The 25870-nt window shown below is 48.8% G+C and overlaps 1 protein-coding gene across 2 annotated transcripts in view; it reads left to right on the top strand.

Moving 5' to 3' along the window:
• Positions 1-22952, top strand: part of DEPDC5 (DEP domain containing 5, GATOR1 subcomplex subunit) — a 75110-nt gene extending 52158 nt beyond the window's left edge. Inside the window, exons 26-35 of one of the 2 annotated variants that reach the window (XM_028480312.2) lie at positions 79-262; positions 453-613; positions 3774-3891; positions 4344-4511; positions 6429-6648; positions 7986-8119; positions 13840-13948; positions 16801-16944; positions 18265-18522; positions 22839-22952. In XM_028480312.2, the coding sequence (XP_028336113.1) occupies positions 79-262; positions 453-613; positions 3774-3891; positions 4344-4511; positions 6429-6648; positions 7986-8119; positions 13840-13948; positions 16801-16944; positions 18265-18390 (1364 nt within the window). In that variant the 3' untranslated portion in view covers positions 18391-18522; positions 22839-22952. Of the gene's footprint in view, positions 1-78; positions 263-452; positions 614-3773; positions 3892-4343; positions 4512-6428; positions 6649-7985; positions 8120-13839; positions 13949-16734; positions 16945-18264; positions 18523-22838 lie in introns of both variants that reach the window. The other variant, XM_028480313.2, reaches the window with a different exon arrangement.
• Positions 22953-25870: the final 2918 nt, after the last annotated feature.

The following is a 25870-nucleotide window of genomic DNA, read 5'->3' as shown; positions in this document are numbered from 1 at the left end:
CCGTCACCCCCCGCCTCCCCGCCGTCCTACACCTGCCTGGTGACTACACGTACCTTCCTCCCTGTTCACACGAGGCAGTTCTGACGCTGTCTGCTCCCCCTGTAGTGCCAGGCTTCTGTTGCACAGTTGGCGTGGACTGGAAGTCTCTCACTACTCCGGCGTGCCTCCCCCTCACCACGGACTACTTCCCCGACCGCCAGGGCCTGCAGAACGACTACACAGAGGGCTGCTACGATCTCCTCCCGGAGGCCGACATCGACAGGTCGGTGGCAGAGGAAAGGCACGCAGCTTTTGTTTCTCCCAAGACTGATTTACAAATCGTTAGTTTCACGTACCACCATGGAAGGGTCGTCCGGGCTGGCTTGTGGGGATGAAGCCAAGGACCGGGGGACTCTGAGTGTCACACGGTCCCGGGCCAGGCATGTCCTGTGAACAGCCGTCTGTCTTTTCAGGAGGGACGAGGAGGGTGTGCAGATGACGGCTCAGCAGGTGTTTGAGGAGTTCGTCTGCCAGCGGCTCATGCAGGGCTACCAGATCATCGTGCAGCCCAGGGCGCAGCAGCCCAGCCCCTCTGGCCCGCCCCCGCTCAGCAGCAGCCCTCTCTATGGCCGTGGTGAGCTGTCCTCTTTGGACTGTAGTTTCTCTTCTCTACTAAGTTTGTGCAAGCAGGTTCTCAAGATAGTAGGGAATACATACATTTAGGAGTCATTGTTTTTCAACACACATTTTTTTTCCCTCTAAATCTAACTTTACATGAGAATTAAACTCTCCACTGGGTTCCGAGTTATCTTAAAACTCTCTTTGATCTCCAACTCTCCTTTTAAGGTAGAGGGTATGACCAAGTTCAGGAAGTTCCAGCCTGGCTTAAGCAGTACCTCGGGGTCCCAGGCAGCCAAGCAGGGGCTGAGCTGTCAAACTACAGGGTGAATATTCCAGAGCCAGGAGCCTGGGTTTATGTCTCACACAGTGCCTGACACAGTAGGTCTTCTCGTGTTACCTGAACCTCAATTTTATACTTGTCGTTTTTGTTTTTGTTTTTCCCATTCTGGATTCATGTTCTCTTGTTTGTCACTGCAGCTCAGTGACTTGAAGCCGGGATGGTTTGTCTGTGAGTGGCAGAGGCTAGTGAGTGGCGGAGACTCAGTGGCGCCAGCTGAGTCAGAGCTGGGCTCTGGAGGGCTCCTCTGAAACAAGTCAGGCAGCGAGAATTACATGTAGGGGCCTGGAACCACACAGCGGCGGTCACTTCCTGGAACCATCACTGAGCATCTGATAGTCCCCTGCTTCCTCCTTGTAGCTAATGAGCTCCCCTGCTCCCTAACCAGCCAGTACCAAACCTCAGGCCATCTTTGGCTTCATTAAAGCTCCTCTGGGGACTTCCCTGGTGGCGCAGTGGTTAGGAATCTGCTTGCCAATGCAGGGGATACGGGTTCGAGCCTGGTCTGGGAAGATCCCACATGCCACGGAGCAGCTAGGCCCATGTGCCACAGCTACTGAGCCTGCGCTCTAGAGCCCTGAGCCACAGCTACTGAGCCTGCGTGCTGCAACTACTGAAGCCCACTCGTCTAGAGCCCATGCTCCGCAACAAGAGAAGCCACTGCAATGAGAAGCCCACACACCGCAACTAGAGAAAAGCCCGTGCACAGCAATGAAGACCCAATGCAACCAAAAATTTTAAAAAAAGCTCCTCTGGTTAGAGGATCAAAGAAGCGTGGACCTGTTAATGGGAGCTTAGCAGTCCTCCAGTCCAGGCCCTGTTGTTCACGACAAAGCTTTGGATTCCCTCTGGATTTTCTCTAAAAGCCCCTTGTGATATGTATCACGTGGTGCCTTCTTCGCACGCTATAGACTCTACTGAATAGTAACCTTTCTGAGTGCCAGGATGATTTCAGCTGCATCTTCTTGTCCTCCACCACGGAAACCACTGTGCCTGGTGTACGACAGTGTGGCTTGATGAATATATGACTGTGTTCATTCATTCGTTCATTAATATTTTTTTTTTTGGCTGTGTTGGGTCTTCGTTGCTGCGCGCGGGCTTTCTCTAGTTGTGGCAAGCAGGGGCTACTCTTCGTTGTGGTGCACGGGCTTCTCATTGCGGTGGCTTCTCTTGTTGTGGAGCATGGGCCCTAGAGCACGTGGGCTTCAGTAGTTGTGGCACGCGGGCTCTAGAGCGCAGGCTCAGTAGTTGTGGCACACGGACTTAGTTGCTCCGCCACATGTGGGATCTTCCTGGTCCAGGGATCGAACCCGTGTCCCCTGCACTGGCAGGCAGTTTCTTTTTTTGTGTGTGTGGTACGCGGGCCTCTCACTGTTGTGGTCTCTCCCGTTGAGGAGCACAGGCTCCAGACGCGCAGGCTCAGCGGCCATGGCTCACGGGCCCAGCCGCTCCGCGGCATGTGGGATCTTCCCGAACCGGGGCAGGAACCCGTGTCCCCTGCATCGGCAGGCAGACTCTCAACCACTGCGCCACCAGGGAAGCCCTGGCAGGCAGATTCTTAACCACTGCGCCACCAGGGAAGTCCTCATTAGTATTTTTGAAGCTCCTGCTCTGTGGGGGAAAATAACATTAGTCAACTATGATATACAATTCAGTTGCAATAAAGACTGTGAGGGAAAAATCAGAGGGCTGCGAGAATATTTAATACAGGACCTGATCTGGTCTGGAGAGTCAGGGGCAGCTTCTTTGAGGAGTTGATGTTTGAGCTGCTACTGTACCTGAAACACATGCAGGAGTTTTTAGTGAGAGAGGAGTGGAGGGCAGGAACAGGTAGGCCAAGCATGCCAGGAAGCAGGGTTAGTATGTGCAAAGGCCCTGTTAGCTGGAAGACCTCATGAGACTTTCTGGGCACCCAAAAGAGGACTGGCGTGGAGAGCACTGGGAATAAGCCAGCAATGTGGCCGGAGATGTCAGGAGACCCAGGCTGCACAGGCCCACGTGAAGGATTTTGTTCTTATCCCAAGAGCAGTGGGATGAATCTGCTTTTCGTGTCAGTGGCTCCATCCAGGTTGCCTACTTCCTTTTCTGTGAAATAGCACTTTATCAGGTGCTACTGAAAATACAAAGATGAACAAGATTTGGGTCCTGGCCTCCTGGAACTTTTGGTTTGTCCGGGTGTGAGACAGAGGCACACAAGTAGCTACATCCAGGGTAGAATTCACCGCTGATGGGGTCTGATAGCTTTCTGGAGGAAGTGGCATTTGATGGTGACCTTAAATGATCCCTAGGATTTCGACAGTCGCGCAGGAAGAGAAGGCAGAAGAAGCAACAGGAGCAAATGTTTGGAGAAGGAAATTCGAGCAAATAAATAAGTCTGAAACATGGTGGTCCTTTAAGTCTGAAACGTGGTACAGCAGTGTGGGCGTCATGGGGGCTGAGGGCCGAAAGCTAGGTTGGCCACCCCCGCGGTTGAGGGCCTCAGATGCCAGGTGGCAGCTTGTGCCTGAGGGGAGTGGAGTTCCATTTTAGTCAATTAACATCTACTCCGGAACTTTCCTTCACAGAGGGCGAGGCATTGGGCTGTTCGGCCAGCTGTTGTAGGCACCCCCAGGCTCTAACCTCCTGCTGGCTGGTTCAGTAACAGAAAAATCTGCCCACTTCAGGACTTTTTTTTTTTAAACCAAGAATATTTCTTTTCCATGAAACTGCCCCTGGAAAGAAAGTGTTGCCTCTTTTGTTTCTCCTTTTCTAAATCTATATGGAAGAGAAGCAATTGCCTGTTAAAGGAATGACCCTCAACCAGATGGAGGAAATTATTTATTTTTTTCCCTGTTAGGCCTTGTGTCCCGAAACCGCCCAGAGGAGGAAGACCAGTACTGGCTGAGCATGGGCAGAACTTTCCACAAAGTCACACTGAAGGATAAGATGATCACAGTGACACGATACCTTCCCAAGTGAGTGCTTGGGTATTTAAAGTTTTCAGCTCTGTCCTAAATTATGTCCAGCTACTAAGTTATGTTTCTAACACATACTGTCCACATACTGAATTATGTGTATAACACGTAATTCAAACCAAGGAGGTTGAGTAATTGGTTTTTCTTTCAGAGTTACTGTTTTGCTCTCTAGGGTTGTATTTTATGGTTGTAGCTCACCTACTTCCAAAAGGGATTTGATCCAGCTTATAATGTTTAGCATGAGTCTTAACATGCCAATTAAAAATAAAGAGTATGATGCAAGAAGAACTGAGAAATCTCCATTACCAGTCCCCTGGGAGGAGTTTTGGTTACTGTGGTCGAGGGTCGAGTGCCAAGGATACTAAGTGTCTTGAGACAGAAAAGGTACAGGAGACTTGCGGGGAGAGGGGAGTTCCTTGTTTGGACCTCAGGCCATGCCCTTTGTTTTTCAGGTACCCTTACGAATCTGCCCAGATCCACTACACCTACAGCCTCTGCCCCTCCCACTCAGACTCGGAGTTTGTCTCCTGTTGGGTGGAATTCTCGCACGAGCGTCTGGAGGAGTACAAGTGGAATTACTTAGACCAGTACATCTGCTCTGCCGGCTCTGAGGACTTCAGGTCAGAAACCCCAATTTCACTTTCCATCCTCGCTGCCTTGCGTGTGTCCGTATTTTAATGTCTCTGTCCTTTCTCCTGATTGCAAAATGATGCCTGTTTTAGAAAAAAAAAAAAAAAAGAAAGAAAAAGAAAATGGAGAGAAAAAGCACATCTGCATTGGGTTAAAAACTCAGCGATGAGATGGACGTGGATGGTTGTGCAACAGTGTGAATGTACTGAATGCTGCTGAATTGTTCACTTAGAGATCATTAAAGTGGTAAACTTTGTTATGTATATTTTACCGCATGAAACAACAAACAACAGCAGAAAACCTGGTGAAGATGTGCTCCCTTTTTTTAAAATATTTATTTATTTATTTGGTTGCACCAGCTCTTAGTTGCAGCAGGTGGGCTCCTTAGTTGTGGTTCGTGGGCTCCTTAGTTGCAGCAGATGGGCTTCTTTAGTTACAGCACATGAGCTCCTTAGTTGTGGCTCTCTGGGTCCATAGTTGCTGCACACAGGCTCCTTAGTTGTGGCATGTGAACTCTTAGTTGCGGCATGCATGTGGGATCTAGTTCCCTGACCGGGGATCGAACCTGGGCCCCTGCAATGGGAGTGCGGAGTTTTAACCACTGTGCCACAAGGGAAGTCCCAAGATATGCTCTTTGGTGGAATGTCAGTGCTCTTCACATTTTCCTGACTGCTTGTGACATCTTTTTTTTTTTTTAATTGAAGTCTAGTTGATTTACAATGTTGTGTTAATTTCTGCTGTCAAGCAAAGTGGTTCAGTTATACACATATATACATTCATTTTTTTTGTATTCTTTTCCATTATGGTTTATCATAGGATTTTTAAAAAAATTTTTTTAGCTTTATTGAGGTATAACTGACAAAAATTGTACATATTTAAGGTGTACAACGTGATGGTTTCATATAAATATAGATTTTTTTCTTTTTTTTATTGGAGCATAGTTGATTTACAATGTTGTGTTAGCTTCTGCTGTACAGCAAAGTGAATCAGTTATACATATACATATACTCACTCTTTTTTATATTCTATTCCCATGTAGGTCATTACAGAGTACTGAATAGAGTTCCCTGTGCTATATAGTAGGTTCTTATTAGTTATCTGTTTTATATATAGTAGTGTGTATATGTCAATCCCAATCTCCCAATTTGTCCCTCCCCGCCCCTTTCCCCCTTGGTAACCATAAGTTTGTTTTCTACATCTATGACTCAATTTCTATTTTATAAATAGGTCCATTTGTACCATTTTTTTTTAGATTCCACATATAAGTGATATCATATAATTGTCTTTCTCTGACTTACTTCACTCAGTATGACTATCTCTAGGGCCATCCATATCCCTGCAAATAGCATTATTTCACTGTTTTTTATTATCATAGGATATTTAATATAGTTCTCTGTGCTATACAGTAGGACCTTGTTTTTTATCCATTCTATATATAAAAGCTTTGTGATGTCTTGTTTTTATTTTATTTAATTTATTTTTTTTGGCCATGCTGCGAGGCATGCAGGATCTTAGTTCCCCGACCAAGGATTGAACCTGGGCGCACAGCAGTGGAAGTGCCGAGTCCTAACCACTGGACCACCAGGGAATTCCCTGTGACATCTTGTTTTTAATTTTTCATTTTTATGCATGATTTATGGTTGTGATGATAAAAGGCCACAGCGGCAATGGGCCTGGGTGCACAGAAGCATTCTGACGTCTCTGGGATAGAAAGTAAAAGCAGCCTTGGAGTTCTTCCCTCTCAGCCTGCGTGAAATGCAGCATCAGATGAGCACGTGCTCCTGGGCAGATGGACGCTCGCACCCTCACTCCCGGGGGCGTGGGTATTGAGATGGGATGCTTACTGGGGTGCTTTTATCATCTACTTTTTCTCACCACCAACCCTTTTCCCCTCTGGCCCTCTGTAGCTTAATCGAGTCTCTGAAGTTCTGGAGGACCCGCTTCCTGCTGCTGCCAGCCTGTGTCACCGCCACCAAGCGCATCACGGAGGGGGAGGCCCACTGTGACATCTATGGGGACAGGCCCCGGGCGGACGAGGAGGAATGGCAGCTCCTGGATGGCTTCATCCGATTCGTGGAGGGCCTAAACCGGATCCGCCGGCGGCATCGCTCCGATCGCATGATGCGGGTGAGGCACCACGGGCCCCTTGGGGGCTGGGCCCAGTATGGGATGCAGGGACTGTCTCCTCCTGTGTCTGGGGCCTCTCACCGGCCAGTTTCTTTACTCCACAGCTGCCCTGCATTTATCTTCAGTCCAAAGCAGTGGGTTTTCCTCCAGCGCAGGGTGAAGGGGGTCACACAGCCAGCCACTGGGCTGGGGCCACGCCTCTGACCCGAGGACACAGTCCTTTGTGAGCTCCCCACTGGGGATCCAGCGTCAGGCACAGCTGCTTATGTGACTGGATTGCTGATGCTGGATTGCTGGATAGAAACTCTCTCAAGAGGGTGACAGCAGCAATGTCACTTATGTCACTTGTAGTGTTTCCTGCACCCTTGGGCCTTCATTTAACCACTCACTCCCCAGTGAGGACGCTGAGGCTCGTGGGGGTGATAGGATGTGTCTGAGGATACCGAGCTAATAAAGAGCCGATCCGGGATGATTCAGAGTGTGTGTGTGTGTGTGTGTGTGTGTCTGTGTGTGTCTGTGTGTGTGTGTGTATACACATACAGCTCTGTGAATTTTACAAATGTATAGATTCACATAACCCCACCACCACCACAATCAGGACATGGAATAGTTCCATCAGGGCAAAAAAAAACTCTCACGCTGCCCTTTAGAGTCACACTGTCCCCCCATCTCTAACCCCTGGCAGCCACTGGTCTGTCCTCCATCACTATACTGTTGTCTTTTCCAAATGTCCTATAAGTGGAATCATACGATACGTAACCTTTTGAGGCTACTTTCTTTCACTCAGCATAATGCCTTTGGGGTTCATCCAACTTGTCGCTCAAATCCACGGTTCATTCCTTTCCATTGCTGAGTAGTGTTCCATCATCAGCCATGTTTTTATTTTTTGTTTTTAACCTCAAGTTCAGTGTTCTTTAACCCAGGCCAGCTGCCTCTCGTACACAGCATCATTTCTGGGAGAGCTTATGTAGTGGAAAGAACCTTGGTTTTGAAGTCAGTTAACTGGAGTTTGAATTCCAGCTGCAGTACGATTTGGGATAAGTTACTTCACTTCTCTGAGTCTTAGCTTCTTTTTCCATAAATTAGATGTGATGTTATTTACTTCCTTGAGCAAGTAATTGAGAATAAAATGAGATGCTATATGTAAACTGCCTCAAGGAGGCAGTGTGTTTTGAGTCCACAGCTATTTGGGACCTTCAGTTCAAGTGAAAAGCCATTTCCTGGCATTTCCTGATCCTGAGACCCCGTCTTCCCCGACTGCACTGATGGGCTCCCAGAGTCTGAGGCACAGCAGACGCAGCAGCATCTGATGGCCTGTCTCCTCCTCTATGCTTTAGAAAGGGGCCACCATGAAAGGCTTGCAGATGGCTGGGCCCATCCCCACCCACTCCCTCGAGTCGACCGGCCCCCCGGTTGGGAAGAAGGGAACCTCAGCTCTGTCTGCCCTGCTGGAAATGGAAGCCACTCAGAAGTAAGTGCCTGGTGGACGGAGACTCGTTCCCATCCCCCAGGCCCCAGTGCGGTGAAGTGTGACTTCTGTCTACCAAGGAGCCAGTAACTGACAAAAAGACACATAAGTGAAAAGAAAGCTAGGTTAATACCTGGTAAGTGTCGAATGTCATGAAGTAGGTCAGAAGTTAAAAACTTGCAGTCTGGGGCTTGATTTGAACTAAGGATACAGTTGGTTTGGTCCACAAGGTGTTTTTTTGTTGGTTGTTTGTCTTTTGTTTGTTTTGTATTTTTAACAGACTTCCTTTTTTAGGGCAGTTTTAGGTTCAAGGCAAAATTGAGTGGAAGGTACAGAGAGTTCCCATCTACACCCTGTCCCTGCACATTATCCACATCCCTCACTGAACGGTACATTTGGTACAATCGATGGACCTGCATTAACACATCATAGTCACCCAAAGAGCACAGTTTATTTACATCAGGGTTCACTCTTGGTGTTGCACATTCTATGGGTTTAGATAAACTTATAATGACATGTAGCCACCGTTACAGAGTAGTTTCGTTGCCCTAAAAACACAAAATATTTTTTAAATATTTGAGCCAAATTTTTTTCGTTTGAAGATTTCATATAAAAATCTTGATTTCTTAATGAATTCTTACATGAAAAAATATGTAACATTATGGTTATATTGTATAAAAAATATAGATAATGTAATACGAAATTATATTATGGGTAATATGTAAAATCCAGCTTTTCTCGAAGTGGTGGAGGCTCAGTTAGCACTGGGTCCACGTTCAAGCCCAGCCACAATGGGCTGGCACTTTAGGTGGACTTGTGCCCCTGGTTTACCATAGAACCAGCACACCGTCTGCTCTTGGACTTGTCTTGGCCCCTCAGACAAGGGCCACCTGACCAACTTCTCTAGGCATTTGAGTGTGTGGTCCCTTTGTAAACAGTAGGTGCTGCAGCTCTTAGGACCCCCGTGGGACCACATCTTGCTTTGGGAGGGCAGGGACAGCATCACAGGAGGTAGGATTTAAGATGTCCTTGTAGAAAGGGATGCATTTATACGGGGGGTAGGGGGAGGACTTGGGGGAAAAGGAGAAAACATTGCCACGAGCAGGTGTGAACTACTCTGGGAGGCCTCCCTTGCCCCCTCCATCCTTCCAGCAAGATCAGATCTCCACTGTACTTCCTGGTGTCTATCTGGTGAGGGGGTCCGTGCCATGCCCGCAGGAGCCCAAATATGTTAAGCTTTCAGAAGGTAACATGACTGAGCCTGAGGCCCAGTGGGAAATGTAGTTGCAAAGAGAGCATGGGAAGTCGGATTCCAGGCTGTTCTTGCACATTCTCATAGCAAGAGTGACCCTTTGAAAGTTTATTTTAATGGAAAATTTCAAACAGATTAAAAAAAAGTAGACTCATGTAATAAATCCCTGTTTACCCATCACCTAGCTTCAATGATTATCAACTCACGGCCAATCTTGTTTCATTTATATCCCACTTGCTCTCATCTTCCTTTTTATTTCTTATGAAATCCCAGACATCACACCCCTTTGTCTATAGTATTTCAGTGTGCATCTCTGAAAGATAAGTACTCCTAAAACAAAACTGTAATACCATAATTTATCTAAAAAGTCACAGCAGTTCCTTAATATCATGTAATATTCATTCAGCGTCTTTGGCAGAAGTGGTGTTTGCAGAGACGGGTCCTGCGTATAGGAAGGCCTGGTGGGTGGGCCCAGGAGGCAGAGGCCTCACTAGTCCAGGTGAGAGGCAGCAGAGGCTAGAGGGTGAGGATGGGATGGAGAGGAAGGGATACGGGGAGAGAAGGGAAGAGCGTGGCCGTGGTGACAGGGGAGCAGATGAGAGGAGGAGAGCTGGGGTAGGTCGGGCTCATTACTGAGGGAGCTGGGGCCTCCAGAAAATACCTTTATCTGACCAAGGAAAGACCCCAGAACTCCACCTGGCAGGTTGTCCCTGTAGCTAATCACAGACCTTTCCTGCTGGAAAAAAGAACAAGGAACATATGTTGCTGGGAGGGGTGTGAAGTTGCGGGCAGGGGAATCTTATTTTAATGTGTCAGTGAGTCATCGTTCAGTGCACCCCAAGGAGCCTCTTTCTGCTCAGACTTGAAGAGGATGGGTAGTTTGGGGTGGCAGTGTCCCTGCGTGTGTGCGGGGAGCTCAGCTGACCCCATAGCAGGAGGCAGGACAGGGAGCCCCGAGCTTTATTCTCCCTGCAGATGACCGCTCCCGGGTGATGGGGTGCGTTTTCTCAGAGCCGGAGGCCTTGCAGAGGGAGCCAGACCTTACATAACGTGTGCTCACACAGCATTGTTTACTTTGTGTTTTTCTTTATTGTTTTGCTACACCAAGCAGATGCAATTTTATTATGGAAAACTGTTATAGCCATACGAAGAAGAGTTTCAGAAGTTTCACCTGTAGTCCTGTCATCTTACCACGCGTGTCTGTTTCCTCCATTTCCCCTGGGTCTTTGCCTGGAGGCATGCACCTGTTGTCAGGCTCTCGTGGGAGGCAGAGGCCCCAGGAGCGTGGCTGTGGGCAGTCTGGGCTGCAGGTGCCAGTCCGCAGCTCTGTGGCTCCTGTTAGATGGGGATAAACTGATGTCAGGGAGTCAGAGCAGGGAGAGAGCCCACGTGGCAATCGTCACGGCCTCTGGGAAGAAGGCAGCGTGCCCCACGCGTGTTCTCACGTGTGGGCTTGCACGGTATAGCTAGTCCTTTTGTGACATCCCCTCCCCTGAGCCGTGAGACAAGGAACCTCCAAGGGCAAGGACGGGTCCTACTTGTCTCTGAATCCCCGACTCCTAGTCCACGGGTCAGCACGTAGATGGCAGCTCAGTACATGGGGGTTGTCATGTGCATCAGACGAGGGGACCCTGGGGGGCAACCAAGGCTTCCTGCCACCACCGTCCCAGCCACGGGCTAGGCCACAGCCCCCAGGAGGCGCAGGAGAGCGTCCCAGTGTGTGTTTGCGGATGAGGCCCAGAGGAACACACCGCGATGTGGTGCAGAGACAGTGCGATGTGGTGCAGAGACAGTGCGCTGTACGTGGACCAGGCAGAGTCAGGCTTTTAGTCTGCTTTTCTTATATGAATTACACCTCAGAGTACCCAAGTGATTGGTGCAGGAGGTGTCTCTCTCCAATATTCCAGCTAATGGGTCCAGAAGGAGCGCTGGAACATTACCACATGTGGGCTCTGATGCACTCACAGACCTAGCAGAGATCACCAGTGACTGCTCACATCGCCAGATGCCGTGGGCCTCCATGTAGAAGCACACAACACACTGAGGAAGAATTACTGCCCCATCAAACCTAAATGTGCTCAAACCTCTAAATGTAATTTCTAGCGCTCAGGAAGTATTGGGCGCAGAGGAACACGATAAACAGTAAAGGGATATGATCAGCACATCTAGACTGTAAATTTACAGGACGAGTGAGCTACTTTCTTCCACAAATAAATTGCAGGGATATGGAGGGATGAGTGGAGCTTTTAGCTTAAAGAAGACTTGAGAGACATAACTGACTGCAGTGTAGGGATTTTAACTGAATCCTGTTTTGAACAAACACACAGTAAAATCTTTTTTTAAAAAAATTTATTTATTATATTTGGCTGCGCTGGGTCTTCGTTGCTGCATGCGGGCTTTCTCTAGTTGCGGTGCGTGGGCTTCTCATTGTGGTGGCTTCTCTTGTTGCAGAGCATGGGATCTAGGTGCACCGGCTTCAGTAGTTGTGGCTCGCGGGCTCTAGAATGTAGGCTCAGTAGTTGTGGCACACATGCTTAGTTGCTCTGCGGCATGTGGGATCTTCCTGGACCAGGGATCGAACCCGTGTCCCCTGCATCGGCAGGTGGATTCTTAACCACTGCGCCACCAGGGAAGTCTTAAAATCTTTTAAAGATACAATATATACTGAAGTGTATGGATGAAGTAATAGCATGTGTGAGTTTTGCTTCCAAATAATCGGGTGGATAGGGATAGATGAAACAAGATTGGTTCTATCAATAAATAATTCTGGGGTCCAGGTCGGTGCGTGGGCTTCTCATTGTGGTGGCTTCTCTTGTTGCAGAGCATGGGATCTAGGTGCACCGGCTTCAGTAGTTGTGGCTCGCGGGCTCTAGAATGTAGGCTCAGTAGTTGTGGCACACATGCTTAGTTGCTCTGCGGCATGTGGGATCTTCCTGGACCAGGGATCGAACCCGTGTCCCCTGCATCGGCAGGTGGATTCTTAACCACTGCGCCACCAGGGAAGTCTTAAAATCTTTTAAAGATACAATATATACTGAAGTGTATGGATGAAGTAATAGCATGTGTGAGTTTTGCTTCCAAATAATCGGGTGGATAGGGATAGATGAAACAAGATTGGTTCTATCAATAAATAATTCTGGGGTCCAGGTAGATAAGAGTTCGATTACATTATCCTCCTTATTTTCATGTGAGTTTGAAAATTTTCCATGACAAAAACCAAAAAGAGAGAGTGTAACAGGTTACTATGGAAACTGATTTTTAATCTCCGATATGAGGTTACTTCACCATCAGTAAGAGATGTGTCAGGATTTAAGATGAGGGAAATGTCACAAATTGGCTTCCCGGGGAAACGGATGGAGACAGAGTTTAGTCGTGGTCTCAGCCCCCGTGGGAGGGAGGGGGCGGAAGGCGGAGGGGACAGAGGGAGAAGCTGAGATGCAGGAAAGCCCAGTGACGGCCTCGGGCACCTCCCTCAAGCTCTGGAGTTAGAGCCACGTTCGGAGATGAGCCGAGTTGGACCAACAGGGCCAGGCCTTTACACCCCTTGGTGATGGTTCACTGTCCACAGGCAGCCCAGGGAGGGGCTCGGGCTCTGCAGCTGGGCCATCTCTGGAGCAGGACAACACTCCCAGCTCCCGTGTCAGCAGGGCCACGGCAGAGGGTCTGGGTGGCGCCTCAAAGTGCCCACCACGAGAAGTGTGTGTTATGGTAACAATGAAGCATTTTAGACTGTAATGTGAGCCTCCTGGAACTTACCAAATAAAAATTCAATGGTATATTAAAACAGTCTAATTTGGGGGTAGCATTTAAGTTACCATAGTTCATGGCTTATCTTAGTACGGAAAAAAAAACTAGGAAAATATATGTGAAAGTAGGCATTTATGGATACCAGAACTGAGATGGGAGGAGATGTCATAAGAAAACCATAGTTGTCTTGTGTCTGAGATAAATGCCTGTTAGATTAGTGTGTGGCATTTTTTTGGGGAGTGGGGAGGGCTCAAGTGTGTGCGTTTGCAAGATTAACGAATCTTCAAAATGTATAAAGAGTCGACACATTTCACCCTGTTTAGTTAATGGCGAATGGTAACGCAGCCCTAACGTTCAGAATGTGCTTCTGCTGGTATATTTAATAAAAACTGAGAAAAAGTTTCTCCCAGAGAGTTAAAAAAATGGTGTTCATGGACAGAGTCACTCAAACCATGTCACTTGACGTTTCAAAGTAATACATAAGCCCAGGTGCTGCCAAGAGGCTTTTAAAATTGAGCTGTTTTCTGATTTTCCGTGGCAGCTGGTGATCATTCAGGACAATGAATGAAATTAAGGGCATCACGTAGGGCCTGAGGATTAACAGAGCGGAAGAGCGTGTTTCGAAGGTGCCGGCAACAGAGCTGCCTTCGCTTCGTTGTGGCTAACATGGGTCCTTCCCCAGGGGGCTCTGAGCAAGGACCGCCCTGTGTTTTCCCCCTCTCAGGTGCCTGGGAGAACAGCAGGCGGCGGTGCATGGGGGCAAGAGCTCCGCCCCCCCGGTCGAGAGCAGCGGCGTAGCCATGACTCCCACCTACGTGGACAGCCCACGAAAGGTAAAGGAGCCCCTCCGGCGGGGGGCTGGCGTGTGCGCTCAGGGACCCGGTATGGAGGGTAACACACAGCCCATGAGTCCAGGACTAAGTGTGCTGAGGATTTGGAGGAACCCTTTGCAGCACTGCTATTTTGACGGAGGGACTTGCCTGCTCACGGTTGTAAGGACGCTAGCTGCTAGATGAAAGCAGATGTAAATCAGTCAAGCTAAACTCTATCTATCCGAGATCTGGCTCAAGCTGTGACACTGGCCTCTGGTTTTCCTTCAGCCCCATCTTCAGCCCTCCTGGTGGCGGGAGGGAGGTAGAAAATGACTGAAGCAGCTTCTGGGAGAGCTCACTCTTTGGTGAATGAAATTCCCATCAGTTTGCTTAGCCTCCTAAGAAGTAGTTAGACGGGAGCATCCTGGGAGACGGAAACCAAAACCTGAGGCTTTGGCCTCTGTACGGAATAGCGAGTACAGTAGAGGAGCTGAAAGCTCCACAGGTCAGGCTTGTTGTAGCTTTGAAGACCAATAGATGTGTCTCTGCCAACTCCTTCTCCTTGGAAATTCAGAATCTGAGATCGTTCTGATGTGGCAGGGTGAGCTGGTCGCACATTCTCTTACCTGGTCTCTCTCATTTGGAGATGAAGGAGATTCAATAGATGTATTTTATTTTTCAACATTGTGGTCAACTTGTATATCCATCTGCATATTTATTTTACTTTCACATCGTGAAAATTTCCCCGTGTCATTATATCTCCAAAGTATGATTTTAAAAAATAACTATATAATATTTCATCATATGGATAGACCTTTGTTTATAACTTCATTTTTTGTTTAAAAAAGGGTGGTTTCTGATTTTTAAAAATAGTTTTTGGCAGTTATTCCATAAGTTTGTATAATTATTCTGCAGTGTATCACAATTACAAGTAATACTGCAAACATCTTTGCACATAATTATTTGCCCACATCTCTGATTGTTTCTTCAGGGTAAGTTCCTAGAATTAGACTTCCAGGATGGAGGGATTAAAATCTGAGAAAAAGTAGCAACTGAGGCTGCAGGCAGTGTGTAGCATCCATAGGCCAGAGACAGCAAACCTCAATAAATATTTGAGGCTTTGTGGGCTGAGAGAGAAGATCAAGGCTATTGTGTGGGCTCTTCTGTAACCATTTGAAATCTTAATGGTTCTCAGCTCACAGGCTGGAATAACCAGGTGACTGGATTTGGCTGTAGGCTGTCGTTTGCGCAAACCCAGCTCTAAGGCAGTGACTCTAGGTACAGTCCCAAGGATAGTCTGTGCGTCAAGAATGACCTGTTGGTGAAGAAAGTCTTTTCACCTGTCCTCACTCATGGGTACATCATCTCAGCAGCGTTAGCACCTCTGCTTCTGTATGTTCTGGCAGAGAAGGGACGCAAATAGAACATGAGAACACGTAAGTGCCTGTGTGCTGTTCACTAGCTGTTACGTCCACCCACTGCCGTCTTTGAGGATTAGAAACAGTGCGGGGGACAGTACCGAGAAGTACAGAAATTACAGAACCGCAAGCATTATGGTTAAAATACACCAACGGCCAAATAGGAGATCGTGGTCTAGAACACTCCCTTCATCTTCCAGCTGGACACTGAAATCCATGTGGATAGCCATCAGTCTGCTGGGTGTAGATTCCCAAGTGGTCCAGGAGAAGCAGAGGTGTTAGGAGATGGCCCAGCACTCTCCAGGCAGCAGCTGTGTCAGGATGCATAGAGGGTACCCGAGTGTGCATCTCTGCAGACACGCATTTCCTTGGCTCGTTACTTGAGCTCGTAGTGGCTGATGGGCGTGGCAGCAGTCCTGGTAAAATGGACACTGAAATACTTCAGTGATTCTACTTTTAGAATTTAAAAAGTTTTAGGAAAGCAGGGACCTTCAGGTATATCAAGTGGTATTTCCGAATTTCAGTGATAATAAAGCTTAAAAAGTAAAAAGATTTTGAAGGGACAAGAGGACACTTCTTGACCTTAAGAAAGAGGGAGGGAGTGGGTCTTTGGAAAAGTTCTCTCTGTCATTTATGTTTCAAGTACATGGCAGCTTGAACCCCACAAGAATAGGGTGGGGAGGGGAAGGCTGCTTCAGGAGCCCCTCCCGGGGACTGCATACGATTTTGTTACACAACCAGTGGAGGAGAAGGTATTGCTGCTCCTGTGTCCCCAGGTTGCTCAGAAAATTAAACAAGAACTTTTCCTGCAGTGAATCCTCTTCTCCCATCTGGCTGCCATGTTACAGGCAGAAATGCAAACGTCAGGCCTCCGTGCATCTCCCAGAGGCCTGCTGGTCACCCAGCCAGGCAGGAGGCCAGGACGCTGCCCCCAATCCTGCCCCGTGGCCCCCTCTGCAAGCTGCCCTGCAGTCTTCTCCTCCCCTCGGCATAGGTCTGAGGATGTTCAGAGCTATGTGGGAGGACGCAGGCAGCCAAGCCAGGCTCAGATGAGATCTGAGGCGCTTGGACACACCTTCTCCCGCAGGTGCTGGCTCCCACCCCACTGGGATATTCTGCCCAGGAAGGTGGGAGTTTCTGCTAATGCTTCGCATTTGGATATTTTCCTCCTGGGTGGATCTCTCTCTTTCTCTCTCTCTCTCCCTCCCTCCCTCCCTCTCTCTTTTTTTTTTCCCCTTTCCCCTCATGTGCCCTTCTTTCTCTCCTTCCCTCCTTGTTTTTGTTTTTTGCTCTCGTCCCTCCCTCCTTCCCCGATGGTTCGCTGCTGGGCCGCGTTCCGTCCCTCCGCCCCCTCGCACCTGCTGCCGCTTCCTGCCGCTCTGACCTCAGGACGGGGCCTTCTTTATGGAGTTTGTCCGCAGCCCGCGCACAGCATCGTCCACCTTCTACCCGCAGGTCAGTCCAACCCTAGGGCCCCGAGGCCCGTGCATGCCTGTCCGTCGCAGAAGCCGCGACCTGGTCTTCAGCTCGGCTCTGAACGCGTGGAATTGGGCCGAAGCCGAGTTTGAGGGGCAGTTGAAACTGAATTCAGTCTCAGAGGTGCATTTCCTTTCTTAGTGTTTGTGGTGACACAGGGGGATGAGGAGATTAACTTCAGAAAACATGCTGGCACATGTGGCTTACCTGTTCCCGTCTTTGTCATGCCACTGACTCTTGGCCACGGGGCAGCATCTTCCTATTTAGGTGTTTTTGTCCATATGACATAAGCAGCATGATACATGCTGACTTAAGGACAGAACTCTTTATTTTTTTCTTCCTAGTACAAACAGATAAATTTATAGCAGTGCGAAAGGAAGTGGTGAAAAACCGACCAAGCAATTACTACCAGGCATGTGCTTTGTCATAGACTGAGGGTATGCGACCCTGGGCAGCTTGCCTCTGGACTGTCCTGAACTCACGTGTCACATAAAGGGTTTGGACCCATCTCAAGGGGCTTCCAAGCCTTAAAACTCTTCACTTACTACGTGCCAGGCTCATAGTATTATTTCATCTCATCCTCACAGCATAGCCTATGAGTTAAGCAGAAGTTTTATCCCAGTTCTACAGATGGAGAAATTGAGGGCCAAAGAACTTGTGCTTCACACAGTACAGGGTTGAGCTGGGATTTAAATCAGGACCAAGGTGCTTGATTCATTACCCCCACCCCATAATTAGCATCGGTCATTGCTGTGCTGACACATCTTGGTGAAGAGAACCTGGGCTCCCTGCCCTTTATTGAGGCCCCTGAGTATATGTGATTCACCTGGTCACAGAGATTTGAAAGGGAGGAGAGGGTTTATGCAGAGCAGGGCAGGCTCAGGAGGATGGACGTGGGAGGTTCGGGGGAAAGGTTTAGGAACCCTTATTTGGTGGAAGTGAGAAAACCAACATGGATTGAGGACCTGCTCCGCAAGCTACTGTGCAAAAGGCTTTGCAAACAGCCTGTGAGTCCATGAGGTACACATACTATCACCCCATTTTCCAGATGAAGAAACTGAAGCTTAAGTGTGTTACCTGGTCAGAGGGCCCGGAACTAGCGAGTGGCAGAGCCCCTCCACTGTTCTGTAGTTCACACTGGTGTCTTCTCTTTCTTGGGAGGCCAGAGGGCATCTTGGGTCTGTGCTGGGTTCTTCCCAGTGAAAGCGTGACCCTGGGCGGGTCCCCCTTGGGGCCTCTGAGTCCTAGTCCAGCAATCACTATCTGTAGGAGGCAACCTGCCCTTGTGGTTTAAAACAGACTCTGGTTGGATTTTTTAACCTTTTACTTTCTAACAATAGACCCTCTTGTGAAAAGCTTCAGACTTAGATTAGAACTTAACCTAAGAAAAATCAACAGAGCCGGGAGAGAATTGTTTTATGCATCCTATAATACTCCACACAGGTTCACGTGGTGGAATTCACCAGAAGAACAGAAGTGGATAAGTTCCTGGAATTGGAAACAGCAAACAGAGATGAGGAGTTTATGTTACCTACCATTAAAAAAAAAATGATCCCGTGTAAGATGTAGTAAGGGAGTGCTCTGTACTGACATGAAATTAAATTGAGCTGTGCTGAGTGCCGTGGGAGATACAGGGATGAACACGACACCCTGTGGACGTTGCTTGTTTGATGTCTGTTCCCCCCTCCTCACCCCCAGATGGTGAGCACCATGAGGGCAGGGGAAGTTTGTTTTTTGGGGGGGTTTTTTGTTTGTTTATTTAACATTTTATTTTATATTGGAGTATAGCCGATTAACAATGTTGTGTTACTTTCAGGTGAACAGCAAAGTGATTCAGTTATACATATACATGTATCTATTCTTTTTCAAATTCTTTTCCCATTTAGGTTGTTACGTAATATTGAGCAGAGTTCCCTGTACTATACAGCCGATTAACAATGTTGTGTTACTTTCAGGTGAACAGCAAAGTGATTCAGTTATACATATACATGTATCTATTCTTTTTCAAATTCTTTTCCCATTTAGGTTGTTACGTAATATTGAGCAGAGTTCCCTGTACTATACAATAGGTCCTTGTTGGTTATCCATTTTAAATATAACAGTGTGTACATGTCAGTCGCAAACTCCAGGGGAGGGTTTTGGTGAGGGGTGATATTCCTTCCTTCCCTGATGATATAAACCTTGGAAAACATCCTGGCTGTGGGGCTGGGGTTATTCTCCAGCTCTACAAGGTATATGGGATTCCATCACGAGTGCTTTTACGAGGCCTCTCTGTGCCCGGATGGTGCTGGATGGCTGGAGGCCAGGAGCCCTGCTTAACCCACCTCGTCTGCAGGTGGGACACTGGCCTCAATGCACAGTTGAGGGCTGGACTGGCTGGTCCTGCTGTGTCCTGGTGGCTGGTTGTCCTCCAGCAGGAGCAAGCAGGGCTCTGACAGGCATGGGGTTGGGGGCCATGGGGGCACATGTTGTGGTTGATGCTCATCTCAGAGGCGTCCTTGGGAAAGCCCCCTCCCTCAGCTTCTCCCACAGCTTTGGGCGTGTGGGAAGGTGGGAGGAGAAGGGGTTGGTGTTGCTGGTGAGGGTTGTTGGTTTGTTTGTTTAATTAACTAAATGCCAAACTTTATTTCAATTTCACCGGTTTTTCTGTGAACGTCCTCTCTGTTCCACGGTCCAGTCCGGGGCACCACGTTGCATTTAGTTGCCATGCATCCCCAGTCCCCTCTGGTCTGTGACAGTTTCTCAGTCTTTCCTTGTTTTGGGGGTTGTTTTTTTTTAATGACCTTGATGGTCTGGAGGAGTCCTGGCCAGATATCATGTAGAAAGTCTCCAAATCTGGGTTGGTCTGATGTTTTTCTCATGGCGAGACAGGAGTTATAGGTTTTTGAAAAGAATCCTCAGAGGTGAAGTACCCATCTCATCACATCCCATGGAGGTCCACAAGGTCCACACAACATCACTGGTGACGTGAACCGTCATTGCTTGGTGACGTGGTACTTGCCAGCTGTCTCCACTATGAAGCTGCTGTTTCCCCTCTCTGTACTCTGGAAGCAGGTCACTAAATCTAGCCCACTCCAAAGAGGAGACGGGAGATTAAACTCACCTCTGGAAGGTCCCATCTGCACAGGTTTAATGGGGTCCTTCTGTAAGGAAGGTTTTGAATGAGGTTCCTAAGACAAAACCCATCCCAGACCAAGCACCTCCCTCCGCTTGGCTCTTCTCAGCTCTCTGTGTGAGACAACGGCAGTTCTGTCCATCTAGCCCTCTTTGTCTGTCTTTTCCCACTGGTCTTATTCCAAAAAGTTTCTTCAGGTGGATTATGGAAATAAATGGAACCTCCAGAATAAAAATGTGACTAGATGGGGAAATTCAGGAAAAGAAAAAATAAGACAGGACATCCTATGAGGTCTTATAACGTACTTAGAGTTTCCTGCTAAATTCAGCTCTGCACTTCCTGGTAGCCAAAGAAAAGTGGGAAACATCTGTTCCAGGACTCAGAGTGGTGATGAGATAAAAACAAACCAGTTGTTGGGGAGAAGCATAACTTTTCCTGGTATTAAGATCTGAGCAAAATGCCTTTCTCTGCGCCCTCTTTTTTTTTTCTCTTTTTTAAATATTTATTTATTTGTTTATTTAGGCTGCACTGGGTCTTAGTTGTGGCACACAGGATCTTCATTGAGGCATGTTTAGTTGTGGCATGCAGGCTCTTAGTTGCGGCCTGCATGTGGGATCTAGTTCCCTGACTAGGGATTGAACCTGGGCCCCCTGCATTGGGAGTGCAGAGTCTTACCCACTGGACCACCAGAGGAGTCCCATCTGAGCAGCCTCTTGAAAGATGGACGTTGTGTGATATGGAGCAGGAGTGGGGCAAATCTGGCCCACCATCTGCTTTTGTCAATAAAGTTTTATCAGGACAAAGCCACACCCCCTTCATTTACATCATCGATGGCTGCTTTTGTGCTTTTTCACTTATACAGAAACTGTATAAGTTTCAACAGGCTTTATAGCCCACAAAGCCTAAAATAATTGCCATCTGGTCCTTGACAGAAAATATTTGCCAATTTCTGATTTAGAGGATAACTCTTAACCACTTCCTGGTTCAGGCTGGTGGGGCAATTCTCAGGGGCAGTAGATGCGAGATGACCCCACCAGAGAGGCAGCACCTAGAGGCTTCTGTGCCTGAGAACTGAGTCTAGTCCCCTCTGTCAGCTTCTAACTTTATTTTACGGTGTAGCATCTATTCCTAAGTCTTACTGGTTGGGGGCAGGTGGTGGCTGGTAATTGCAAGCTGCTTCTTGCTGCATTTCTCAGTATTTATGGTGCTGGCAAAGACTTGTTGGTCCCTGTTTTTTTGGGCAGTTCATTGAGCCTGATGTAGGAGAGCAAATTGGTTCTTTTAGAACCAGGGGTGATTTTGTCTTCTAGGGGACGTTTGGTAATACCTGGAAACATTTTTATTTGTCACAGCTGGAGCAGAGAGAGATGATAAGGGGGTCATTACTAGCATCTGGTGAGTAGGAGCCAGGGATGCTGCTCAGCACCCCAGGATGCACTGGACAGTCCCCACAACAAAGGCTTATCTGTCCCCTAACGGCGATAATGCCGTGGTTGAGATGCCCTGTTTTATTTATTTTATTATTATTATTTTTTACTATTTATTTATTTGGTTGAGCTGGGTCATAGTTGCAGCAGGTGGGCTCCTTACTTGTGGCTCTCTAGCTCCTTAGTTGTGGCGTGTGACCTCTTAGTTGCAGCATGCATGTGGGGTCTAGTTCCCTGGCCAGGGATCGAACCCGGGGCCCCTGCATTGGGAGCGTGGAGTCTTAACCACTGCGCCACCAGGGAAGTTCCGAGATACCCTGTTGTAGAAGGAGTGATTTTTCCGTCATCCAATAGAGTATCTGATAATATAAGGCTCCATTCTGGAAGTACTCGAGAACCCCATGTAAGAGGGACTAGGTGTCTTAGATTTTTCCAGAAGTGCTCTGGAAGGCTTGCTGTTCTCTCCAGATGTTTGCTGTGGGGTGCAGCCTCTCTAGGTGGGCAGGTCATAGTCCTGTCCTCCAGGCCGTTTAAAGGGAACGAAGCAGATGACATGAAGCAAAACCTGGCAGCTCCCAGGCAGGGGTCAGAGACCCAAAGTAGAGAGACAGTTTCTGTTTGGGGATGGGGGCAGAGTGAGTCAGGGAACGTTTCACTAAGGGAGCAGCATTTGAAACACAGCATTTGTAGCCTGTGGTGGCGGGGAAGGGTGTCCCAGGTTGGTGGGGCACACAGACAGTTTTAAACACACAGGGTTGACTCTGCTGGAAACAGAGCCATGGGTGAGCATGGGCGGGGCAGTTTGAGCCAGAGCCCGGGTGCCGCGAGTCGGTTCTCAGTTCGGTAGCTCGTGGGGAGACTTGAAAGATTTCAGAGTAACAGAGTGATGGGATTGGGGCTCTCCTTTAGGAAGATGAAGCTGGAGTGCTCACAGGTAGGGAGTGTGTGAGGTCGTGGGAGTCGGCGGAGGGGAGGCCACAGGACGAGGCCTCTCTTTAGAGGTGAAGCTGGAGAAGGGAGCTTCAGATGCACCTGAGCTGTGAACCTGGGCAAATGGAAAGACTGATTGCACCTGCGACAGACGCAAGTGAAGAAGACTGGGGGCCAGGAGAGCTGCTTGTCTCTAACTGTGCTCTCTCCCTTCTCCCAACCCCGAGGAACGATGCTGACTTCTTTACTCCTTTGGTGGGGGTTTTCTTTAGTGTAAATCTTGTGGTTTGAGTTAGGTCCTGGTCCCAGGGGTTCACTGTGCACCTTGGCCTCCCGTGGCCTTGGTTTGGGGCACAAGAATCCCCCCCCCCACTGGCTCCGATCGAAGGGGGCACACGCCAGCAGCGTGGTCTCTGGACTCCTTTAGCTCCTCAACCAGGGACTAGTGGGGACTGGGAATGAGAGGAATGGGAAGGACCGTGCATGTGAATAGCCTGAAAGATTTTTTTTTTCCCCTTTGGTGTTAACTTTTAAATCTCCTACAGGTGTCTGTGGACCAGACAGCCACTCCGATGTCGGACAGCACCAGTCTGGGGGTGAGCGCAGGCCAGTCCGTGGACAGAGGCAACAGCCAGACCTTTGGGAACTCGCAGAGCTCAGGGGAACAGGGCTTCCCCTCTGCAAACTCCAGTGACAGCAGGTGAGACTCAGAAAGGCCAAACTCATGCTCCTGGGCGGTGGGGCTGGTCTGACCTCAAAGGCTGCAGAGGCCGGGGGTCCAGATCCCAGGCCCAAGGTCTGACTCAGCCACAAGTTATATCTGGGAGCCCAGACAGTCAGTCCTCACCAGCACCTTTCGACAGGGCTAGTGGTCAGTGCCCTGCCTTCCTCATAGGCCAGCTAAGAGGTTGCTGCAGAGACACAGAGAAGCATCAGGCACTGTGCAGGAGTGGGCTTCGGGAAGGGGGCCCAGAGCGAACCCGTCCTGCAGCACGGGACGCCCGCGGCCCGATGCCTTGCCTATGTCAGGTGCAGTCAGTCCACGCCACCTGAGGAAATGGACGAACAGTGAATGGGTCGATTATCGTGCCCCAATGTGGCTCTTTTCTTTTCTTTCTTTCTTTCTTTTTTTTTTATTTTGGCTGCGCTGTGTGGGATGCGGGATTTTAGTTCCCTAACCAGGGATGGAAACTGTGCCCCCTGCAGTGGAAACACAGAGTCCTAACCACTCGACTGCCAGGGAAGTCCCTCCGTGGCTCTCTTCTTGTTCCTGAATAACCAGGGGAAAAAGAAGCTGCTTGGAGCTCATTTGCTGGAGGAAGTGCCCCGCTTTTAATGCTGTTGTCAAATCTGAGAAACTTCTTTTTTATATCCTTCCCAGCTGCATTCGGTTTATCGTAATTCTGTCCAGTCTGCTCTTGTTCCCTCACTGCACTGACTGAGTGGTCCTCAACTAAATGGTCTAAGAGACATGACTTTGGACCTTTCATCTGAGGCAGCTCACCTGGCTGGTCCCCGTCAGCAGCCACGCAGTTTCCTTTGCATGTCACACATCCTGTGCTGGTTTTACCTGCATCTTGTCTATACTGGCTGGTAGAGGTGGTCAGTTTGGAGGTGGCCGCAGGCCTGGCCTTGTCTGGCCTCTGTCGTCTCCCCAGGCCCACATCCCTGCCAAGTCTGGCAGACGCTTCGGCTCCGGCAGCCCAGGGCACAGGAAAGGCATGCACTTCTCTGCTTCCTCATTGCTCGCGTGGCAGGTTCTCTTCTGCTTTTGGAAGAGGAACTGGGATTATTTAGGCTGGAGATGAGAAGGCCAAAAACAACAAGAATCAGGACCAATGACTGAATTACAGAGAACACACTCCCTCTCACGATAAAGAGCTCCCAAGCAGCTGGTCCTGCCTCAGGGAAGCGAGCTCTCTGCCACTGAAGATGTTCACACAATGGAGCGGCCTCTGTCCAGACTCTTGTCGCGAGGACTCAGGCATTAGTTCACTTCCAGGGTCTTCAAAGTCTTCTTTAACCCTGAGATTCTGAAATGCTCCAGTGGGTCCTGGACCCGCCTAGTAGGAAGAGGAGGCTGGGACTGAGGAATGGGAGGGGTTTAAGGAGCTTCCGGATGAGCCCCAGGTTTGGTGTGATGGGTGGCCCTGTGTGTCCCATGCCCAGTAATCTGGGCTCGGTCGCTGAGTATTAAGCATGTTTAAGGGACCATAGTGCCATCGAGGAAGAACTCGGGCAGCAGGTGACAGAAAGATATGGGCACTGGAGCAGGCAGATGGGATTCAAATGTTGACCCTGACGCTTCCCAGCTCTGACCTTCACCAGCTCCTTTTACCTCTCCAAGTTCCAAAGGGTGGATGTTACTGTTACTGTGTTTAGTATGGTCTACCATTTTGGACTTTGTGGATGTCAGTCCCATGCACAGTATTTTACACACACTAACCTCACAGCAACCCTGGAAGACAGGAATAGTATCATCCCCAGTTTTCAGACGGGGAAACTGAGGCCAAGAAAAACCAGAGGCCCTCCAGCTGGTGGTGATGATCCTGGGATTCTGTCCCCTGTGCTCTGACCATGTTACTTAGCGTTCTCTGGTGAGATTAAATGATGTGACGTGTGAAAGGCCCAGAGCATTCTTCTAGAGAGATTTCTTGGAAGGGGTCAAGCTTGACAGATCATTCAGAGGGGAGATGCTTATTAAAGGAAGCAAGTTTGGACACAAAACCACTTTGAATCCTTTTTTGTTTTTTTAAACGTATACACCTGGGAAGCAGGAACCCCCCTGTGATATATCTCCAGGATGTAACTGTCCAGAATTTGCTTGAATGCCTTCAGTGTCCATATCATCCTGGTTTCCAGCTCTGTAAGAAACAAAGCAAGAGGGTCAAGACTCGGGAATTTCACTCTCCTTCTCTGTGTTACAGCTCTCAGCAGTTGGCGGCCAGCTCCTTGACGTCCTCCTCCACCCTGGTGGAGATCCTGGAGGCCATGAAGCACCCCTCGTAAGTGGCTTCTCTCATGAATGAGTGCAGGGGTGGGAGGATCCCGTGGCCCAAGCTGGGGTGGTGCTCAGGCAGCGTGGTTTGGTGGGTTTATACCTGACTACTGCTCAGCAGCTGTGAGACCTTGGGCGAGTTACTTGACCTCTCTGAGCCTCTGTTACCTTGTTTGTAAAGTGGGATTATAATGGTTGATTCACAGGATCGATGTGAGGATTGAATGAAATAATCATGTAAGTTACCCAGTGTAACACCCGACAAGCATAGGTGTTCTCTGAAGGCCAGGTTCTCTCCTCCCCCTTCTCCTTTTCCCCTGTAACACCTTCTTCTGTCCTGTCACAGGGATTTCTCTGAGTCTAGGATTAGTGTGGAGAAATTGAGCTGTGGGATCCTCACTTCAGATATCAAATGCTTTAGTGGGGGTCCCTTCTTTTTTACCTTCTCTTTCTGCTTGTTGCCGCCTTGGAACTCAGGACAGGAGTCCAGCTGCTCCCTGAGCAGAAGGGCCTCTCACCGTGCTGCTTCATCAGTGCGGAGGTGGTACACTGGCTGGTGAACAACGTGGACGGGGTGCA

This window comes from Physeter macrocephalus, chromosome 19 (assembly GCF_002837175.3).
Source record: "Physeter macrocephalus isolate SW-GA chromosome 19, ASM283717v5, whole genome shotgun sequence".
Lineage (NCBI taxonomy): Eukaryota > Metazoa > Chordata > Mammalia > Artiodactyla > Physeteridae > Physeter > Physeter macrocephalus.
This window is presented reverse-complemented; position numbering and strand designations above follow the sequence as displayed.